General features: G+C 52.7%; 1 protein-coding gene across 1 annotated transcript; it reads right to left on the minus strand.

The window, feature by feature from the left end:
* Nucleotides 1-424: 424 nt before the first annotated feature.
* LOC130028858 (zinc finger protein 433-like) lies at nt 425-8,517 on the minus strand. The gene is made up of 6 exons (XM_056119701.1): nt 8,407-8,517; nt 3,849-3,929; nt 2,426-2,552; nt 1,690-1,781; nt 1,186-1,423; nt 425-999 (listed from the first exon to the last, which is right to left on the minus strand). The coding sequence occupies exons 2-6, from the start codon at nt 3,867-3,869 to the stop codon at nt 425-427; spliced, it is 1,053 nt and encodes a 350-aa protein (XP_055975676.1). The 5' UTR covers nt 3,870-3,929; nt 8,407-8,517.
* Nucleotides 8,518-8,729: the final 212 nt, after the last annotated feature.

An 8,729-nucleotide genomic window follows, 5' to 3' on the forward strand; every position in this document is an offset into this window, starting at 1 on the left:
ACTCTGCAAATTTTTAAAAAAATTAAAATCTCCTCTCTGATATGAATTTCTGAGATTACAAACACTTGGGGATTGAAGGAGAGTTTGCAGACAGTCTCACGTACACACATTTGTTTTTGTCATTATGCACCCCCTGTTCATGATATGAAGACCAGGCCCCAGATTCACCATGGGTGACACAGAACATGCTTTATTCCGGCAGGGGTTCCATCACATACAGCAAGATCTGAGGACCCGCAGCCACAGTCCAGCGGGGAAGACGTTTGCCTGGTGCGTGGTCCATCTGGGCTCCGTCCCCGGCGTGTCCTTAGGTCCCTGAGCATGGATCTGGGAGCCGGCCCTGAGTATCAGGTGTACCCCGAAACAAAAACAAACAAGCCACAAAGCAATCCAAGCAGCTGAGAAAGGAGACATGACTCACGTCTCACAGGCCACAGCCTTTGGTTTTCTGGTGACGGGAAAGGTGTGCGGACCGGGTGAAGAATTTGCCACAGTCCCTGCAGCCGTAGGGTTTTTCTCCGCTGTGCGACCGCAGGTGCCTTTTCAGGATGGAAGGCGAAAGGAAGGCTTTCCCACACTCCTCACACACGTGGGTCCGCTCCCCGCGGTGGCTCTGGATGTGCTCCCGCAGGTGCGATGCTTTCCTGAACCGTTTCCCGCACTCCTCGCACGCGTGGGGCCGCTCCCCGCTGTGCGTGTACCGGTGCTCCTTGATGTACGTGGCTCCGAACCGCTTCCCGCACTCCTTGCACTTATAGAGCCTCCTGCGGTCGTGGGTCAGCATGTGTCTTTTGAGGTGTGCCAAGGTCATGAAGGACAAGCCACACTTCTGGCACTTGTGGGGTCTGGGCCCCGTGTGGGTCTGCTCGTGCACGCGGAGGTAGCAACTGGACTTATAGGACTTCCCACAGATGTCACACGAGGACTTGGCTCCGGAGCGGGCCCTTCTGGGCTTAGCGGGGTGTGGAGGTGATGCTGGCTGCTCCGGGTCAGAATTCTCTGCGGTGAAAGCCTGGGTGGGGGCAGAGCCCTCCCCACACGCCTTACACTTAGGTTTCTCTCTGTGGGGGGCGCCTGGGCTCCCCTGAAGGCCTGCGGAACTTTTCAAGTGTTTGCCGCATTCCTTGCATTTAGATGGTTTCTCTTTGCTCCAGGTTTGCCTGGGCATCCTCAGGCCTGACAAACCGTTGGTCGAGTGTTTTCTGCACTCTTTGGGATAAGGGAGCTTCCCTCCAGCCCCCGTTCTGCTGCCTGAGCGAGATTTGGTTGACTGCATGGAGGGTTTCTTGGTGGAGGAGCAACTCGGAGGAAGGATGCTTTCATGCTGAGTGCTGATTGGTGTATTCGTATAGGACTCTCCCCTGAAGTCTTTTTCATGTTTCACATCACGATTGACGTTCCACCCATCCTGGCCCCCTTCCTGCTGGAGAATAAAGAAGTATTCAAACTGGGCCAAGAGGGGCCTGAGCGATAGGGCAGTGAGGAGGGCGCTGGCCTTGCAGGCAACTGACCCGAGTTCAATCCCCGGCATCCCAGTGGGTTCCCCAAGCACCACCAGGTATAATTCCTGAGCCCAAACTCTGCCCCCCCCCCCCCATCAAAAAAGGAATTCTTGGGTTCATTCTCTATCTAATGAAAATGTCAACATTTCTATAACATGGAAAACAAGAAATATCTGTTGATACTTACTGATTTTTCTATCCGGAACCTATGGAATGTTTTCTTTCCAAAATTCATCTGAGGAAACGGTGAATGCTGGTTTCTAAGTTGTAGTTCCCGTTCTAAGAAAAGCAGAGTAAGAAATATGAGAAAAGACATGAAGGGCATGTTTGTTTAATGAGATTTTTTTTTTTTAAGTGTGAGGGGCTGGACAACAGGAGGGCATTTGCCTTGCACATGGCTAACTTGGGTTCAGTCCCCAGCATCCCATATAGTCCCCCGAGTACCGCCAGGAGTAATTCCTGCTCCTGAGTGCAGTGCCAGGAGTAACCCCTGAGCACTGCCGGGTGTGTCGGGTGTGAATCCAAAATTTAAAAAGTGATATCTGGGGACCAAGCCATAGTATTGCAGGGAGGGTGTATGTATTGCACATGGCTGACCCAGACTGACCCCAGCACCCTATATAGTCCCCTGAACCCAGCCAGGCATAGTTCCTGAACTCAGAGCAGGAGTAAGCCCTGAACACCACCAGGTGTGACCCTAAAACAAAAATATTAAAAAACATTCTTTGAGTAACGCATACCTGCACCTCTGACTATGTCACAGGGCTCAGTCCATGACCCCACTCCTGCTGAAAAGACTTTAGGTGGGAAGAGCGTCTGTCTTAGTCCCTCTGTTTCTCTGAGACATCACCCCTTGGGAATCCAGGGTGAGCACACCCCTAGTCTGTCGCAGGAAAGGCAACAGGAGTGACGGCTGTCCTCACCGACTGTCCTCAGGTGCTGGAACGTCTCCAGCATCACGTCCCTGTAGAGATTTCTCTGCGAAGTGTCCAGCAGCGCCCACTCCTCTTGGGTGAAGTTCACAGTCACATCGGTGAAGGTCACCATGTCCTGAAGCATCACACACATGTTGGATTGAGGTCAGTGGCATCCCTACCAGAGTTCACCTGGACTGGGGGGTGAGAGCCATAGCACGGCCAGGAGGGCACTGGTATTGCATGCTGCCAACCTGGGTTTGAGCCCTGACACCACATATGGTCCCCTGAACCCTGCTGTTAGGGCCTGCTTAGCTGAAGTACTGCTATGACAGGCTGTGTGACCTCTGGGCAGCCTAGGTCTCTTCTAGGAACAGGTACTAACTCACTTCTGGTAAACAAGGTGGGGAGGTCACGGGCTGTCGAAACTGATGGTTGTCAAAGATTAGGGCCCCGGACTAAGATTAGGTCTCCTGAACTAACTGTCAAGATATGGGCTGGATGTTGTGGACCAAAATTATGTACTCTATAGGTAAAGGAAAATTGCTGAGTAATGTATGCTTCCTAAAATGAAAGTATAAAAACTCAATGAATCTAGTGCTCGGGGTCCTTGTAGAAACCCACTGTTCCGGGCAGATACTTGGACCCCAGCTAGCTGGAAATAAACCTCTCTGTGTGACTTGCCTTGTCGTGTGCATTCTCTGTCTCTTGCAGGGTGGTCGACTCTGGAACCTAACATGGACACAAGTAACTCCAGGTATGGACCCAAAACAAAACAAATAAAGATTCGGACCAGAGTGATAGTACAGCAGGGAGGGTGCTTGCCTTGCACGTGGTCAGCCCAGGCTTAATCCCTTGCATCCCATAAGGTCCCTTGAGCCCAGCCAGGAGGGATCAATAATTTCAGAGCCAGGTATAGTCGAAAAATATACACATACAAAAAAGTTAAACAACATTCTTTGAGAAAGGCACATCTGCATCTTCGATGATGTCATACAGCCAGCAAAATAAAACAGGAAGAGGCATCAGCAGAGACAGCAGCGGAGCTACTGACAGAAACATGGAGATGGTGCGAGGGACCCCTCAGGGTCCCCCGTGGGAAGAAACATCACAGGGACAGGGTGAATTTGTTTCTATCTGGAAAGTGGAGTCTGGAGGCTGGAGCAATAGCATAGCAGGTAGAGTGTTTGCCTTGCATGCAACTAACCTGGCTACGATTCCCAGCATCCCATATGGTGCCCTGAGCACTGCCAGGAGTAATTCCTGAGTGCAGAGCCAGGAATAACCCCTGTGCATCGCCAGGTGTGACCTCCCACTCCCCCCCCCCCCAAAAAAAGGGGAAAAAAAAGGAAACTGGAGTCAGAGCTGCTGAGAAGGATGTGGGCAGGTGGTGGGATATAAGGGGACATGTGTGGTGCCGTTTCCTTCTTACCTGAGGACAAGTGGTCACCATCCTGCCTGTCTGCCTCTGTGTTCTCCTGAGGAAGTCCCAAAGGCTCTTTAGGGAAAACACCTGGAGGGAAATTAACAAGGTGTGAGGAACTGAATCCTTAGTACAGCTAATCAAGTGCTTGCCTCTCACACAGCAGACCAGGGTTGGACCCTCAGTACCCCATAGGGTCCCCTGAGCACCCCTGAGCACCAGGAGTAATCCCTGAGCACAGAGCCAGGGCGTGGCCTGAGCACATCAGGGTGTGGCCCCCAAATTAAGAAAAACAAAGCCTATGGGCCAGAGCGATAGTACAGTTGGTAAGGTGTTTGCTTTGCACAGTTGACCCAGGTTTGATCCCCGATATCCCATATGGCCCCCTGAGCACCTTGAGGAGTAACCCCTGAATATCGCCACGTGTGAAAACAAACAAAAAACAACCAAAGCCTGCGTTCCTAGTGCTAGTCCTAACTCTCATATCCCCAGGCTTGAAATCAACACATTCTAGCTTGAAGTGACCAACTATGTCCCCATACTTGGGTATGTGTGAACACACAAAATGCCAGAATCCTATTTCATCAGGAAGTGGAAAAAGAAATTATGGAACAGGGGCTCAAGCAATAGTACAGCGGGTAGGTGGTTGCCTTGCACACGGCCAACCCGGGTTCAATCCCCTGCATCCCATATGATACCCCAAGCATCGCCAGGAATAATTCCTGAGTGCAGAGCCAGGAGTAACCCCTGAGCATCTCTGAGTCTGACCAAAAAAGCAAAAAAAAAAAAAAGAAATTATGGCCATTTTGCCCAGCAGAGTTAGGATTCATGCCAGAGGAATGTGATTCCACTAGATAAGGCTGAGCCCACAGGAATCCCTGAGCACTGCAGAGCATCCGTCCCGACCCCTGCAATAAAAAGGAAGGAGAAACTCCTCATACTTTCATTCCACGAGCAACGACGATGCGAATCAGAAGTTTTAATATCCAGTTCCAGGGAAAAGAATACAGAACGCAGAGGCAAGGGTAGTAGTTCTCTCCAGGGCTTCAAGGTGGTTATAACTAAGGGCTAGGGAGGAAGTGAGTGTCAGTTAATCCAACACACATATGTGATGTGATTGGCCATCGGACACGTGACTTGATTGGCGTGGAGCCAAAGACAGCAGAAATAATATTAAAGGGGCAGGGCTACGGGCATCTAAAACCCAGGTCTGTGTGAAGTGGGTGGTGGTGTGAGAATGAGATGCGGGAGCTGTGAGTACTATGTGCCTCGGTAACTGGACAAGGGCAGCAGAGTGTTGAGGAGGGAAAGAGTGATGGCAATCTGGGGTCCTGCCCAGCTATAGAAGCCCCTACTGGGGCTGGAGATCGCACAGTGGGTAGGGCATTTGCCTTCCACGCAGCCAACCCCAATTCAATTCCCGGCATCCCATATGGTTCCCTGAGCGCGGCCAGGAGTGATTCCTGAGTGCATGAGCCAGGAGTAACCCTTGTGCATCGCCAGCTGTGACCCAAAAAGCAAAAAAAAAAAAAAAAAAAAAGCTCCTATTTCTTCAGCTGCTGTAGCCGTAGCCTGCAGAGATATACCCACATATACTCCTGTGACATAAATACCTATTTATTATTTTTAAAAGCGATTAGTAGACAGGCCAGAGCGATAGCACAGCAGGGAGGGTGCTTGTCTTGCACACAGCCAACCAGGTTCGATCCCCGGCAACCCATGTGGTCCCCTGAGCACCGGCCAGGAGTCATTCCTGAGCAACCCCTGAGCATCGCTGGAAGTGATCCAAAAGGCCAGAATTTAAAGTCATAATACAGAAGACCTGTAATGGCTGGTTGTAGCTGGGGGTGTGGGGCGTTGTTTGGTTTAAGGGCCACACCCGGTGGTGCTCGGGGCGATTCCTGGCTCTACTCAGGAGTTTCTGGCTGGTCTCAGGGGGGCGATGGGGGGAGGGGGGGTGCCAGGATCAAACCCGGGTCAGCTGCAGCCTTACCTGTTAGGGTCCATGATCTAAGGAACGAGTGCAACACAAATGTGAAAGTTCGGCAGAGCTTTATTTCGTGCCCAACACCTGATGGATGGGGGCAGGCTCCCCAGAGGGCTCCCCCACGGCTCCGAGTCCCTTTCACACCCGGAAACCCGGCTGCCAAGCAACCGATTTCCTGTTGCCGGGCCTCGGGCCAGCTCGGGACTGGCTTCCTTTTCCAGGGTCAGTCACCTCCTCCTCTCCCCTTACGGGTCCCCCAAGCTGGGGTTGGCAGTTCTTTCAGCTAGGTCGGCCCTAACATTCCCCGCTGGACTGCCGTTCCGGCCCCCAGACTCGGCTCGGGCTGGCCTTGGAGGCAGATTCCACCGAGCCGGTTACTGCAGGTTGCCCCTGCAACACTCCCAGCGGCCCCTCGTGCCGCCGTTTCCCAGGCCCAACCCCCCCGATCGCGCCCCACCCCCAGTCCCGGGCGCCCCCTTCAGGCCACCCCGCTACCTTGCCTCCCTATTGTTCTTGGGCCCGTCCACGCGGCCAAGGACTCCGGAACCGGTAGTGCGGGGAGGGGCAGCCGTCAAATCCTTCCCCTCGGCGAAGCCGAACGCTAAGGAACTGCAGTTCCGGGGACCCGGAGAACGCCCCAGGATGAGGCCCGCGGAAGACAGAGGAGCGGACACGGCCGGGAAAGGCCCGGGGCACGCCCACTAACGGGCGTGTCGATGACGTGGCCACGCCCCCTCCGGCCCGGGGACTTGGGAAACGCTCCGCCCACTGCCCGTTGCTCCACTGTAATGTCCCTCCAGAGACCCAGCGCTGACGAACCCCCTGAGCTGCAGGAGGCACATTATTAGGAAGCCTCATTCTCTATATTTTTCTCCTTTGATCTTTGACCCACACCCAACAGTTCTCAAGGTTTATTCCAGGCTCAGCAGGAGGGATCATTCCTGGAGATGCTCAGGGGGACCATATGTTGGTGCTGTGCCAGGTCACACCCCTGCCAGGGCCCTCACTCCAGCAACCCAAGAGAGAAGGATGAAAAAGACTTTGGGGTCCACCTGAGGGTTTCTTCTACATTAATCTTTTCGTTTTGTTTTGGCTTGGGGGTCCACATCTGGCAGTGCCCAGAGCTTACTCGTGACTCCTCTCAGGAATTACCCCTGGTGGTGCTCAGGGGACCAGAAAGGATGCAGGAGATCAAACCCAGGTCCACAGCACGCAAGGCAAATGCCCTACCGGCTGTACCATGGCTCTCGCTCCTCATTTCTTTTTTCCTTTTTTCTCAGTATAAGGTTGTTCCTGCAGCACTGTCCTCCTGTTGTTCATGGATTTGCTCAAGCAGGCACCAGTAACGTCTCCATTGTGAGACTTGTTGTTACTGTTTTTGGCATGTCGAATATGCCACGGGGAGCTAGTTCCTAGCTTGAAGATTGTTCCTAGGACTAAAAAATAAAAAGTAAAGATAAAAAGTGGGGCTGGAGCGATAGTACAGCAGGGAGGGCATTTGCCTTGCACGCGGCTGACCCAGGTTCAATCCCTGGCATCCCATATGGTCCCCCAGCACCGCCAGTTGCAATTCCTGATTGTACAGCCAGGAGTAACCCCTGAGTATCACTGGATGTGACCCAAAAAGCAAAAACAAATTATTTAAAACCCGCCAAGCTTTAAAAAAAGAAAAAAGTGGGGCTGGAGCAATAGCACAGCGGGTAGGGCGGTTCGGTTCCCAGCATCCCATCTGAGCCCCTGAGAACTGCCAAGGGTAATTCCTGAGTGCATGAGCCAGGAGTAACCCCTGTGCATCACCGGGTGTGACCCAAAAAGAAAAAAAAAGTGTTGTTGGATTATTATATGTATGAAATTAACAGTAACAGTATTGTAAAGTCAGTGGGCTAGAGCAATAGCACAGCGGTAGGGCGTTTGCCTTGCACGCAGCCAACATGGCCGACCTGAGTTCGATTCCTCCGCCCATCTCGGAGAGCCCGGCAAGCTACCGAGAGTATCTTGCCCGCACGGCAGAACCTGGCAAGCTACCCCTGATGTATTCGATATGCCAAACACAGTAACAACAAGTCTCATGACGGACACGTTAATGGGCTCACTCGAGCAAATCGATGAACACGGGAGGACCGGACCGTAAAGTCAGTATTGTAAAAACAATACTCTAAATCAGGATGGGTGTCTGAAGTTATAAAAATAAACTTTGGGGTACAAGTGATAGTACAGCAGGTAGGGCACTGCCCTTGCACGCTGCCAAACCCAGGTTCTACCTCCTGTACATGGTCCCCAAATCCTCCAGGAGTGACCTCTAAGTGCAGACCCAAGAGTAAGACTTGAGCACTGCTGGGTGTGGTCCAAAAATAATGTAGCTGACTGTATGCCCATGCTTTGCTCCTGTCGTCGTTTGCAGGGAAAAAAATGGGCTGCGGCCCTTTCAGTGAAGATTTTTCTTTTTTTTTTCTATTTTTAACTGGGCTTGGGAATCCCTGGTGCGCCCACATTCGGTGAAATACGGTACAGGATGTGCCCAGTCCCTCCCAGCCCAGAAGGGACCCGGCAGGGGGTGGGGGGTCCATCTGGTGCACTCACCCTCGGGCTCTGGGCGACTCCGGGCTCTTCCAGTCTCTCAGCCACACTCCAGAGTCACGCACAAACATGCACGCGGGCGTCCCGCCTTGGGCTGCCCCGCAGCTCCCTCCTTCCTGCCTCCGTGCGTGCCGGGATTGCCGACTCCCAAGCGGCTGCTCTAGCACCTTCTCCTTTCCTGCACCCCCGGTAGCCAGGGAGGGAATCTGCAAAACTCTTTGGTTGTATTTATGGCCATTAGGGTCCGGGATCCAAAGACTACACAAAGCAATGAGCTTCCCTGTTGGCAATCGTCTAAGGGGACTTTCTGCTACTTGTTACTTGCT

Source organism: Sorex fumeus, unplaced genomic scaffold, assembly GCF_029834395.1.
Source record: "Sorex fumeus unplaced genomic scaffold, SorFum_2.1 ptg000041l, whole genome shotgun sequence".
NCBI lineage: Eukaryota > Metazoa > Chordata > Mammalia > Eulipotyphla > Soricidae > Sorex > Sorex fumeus.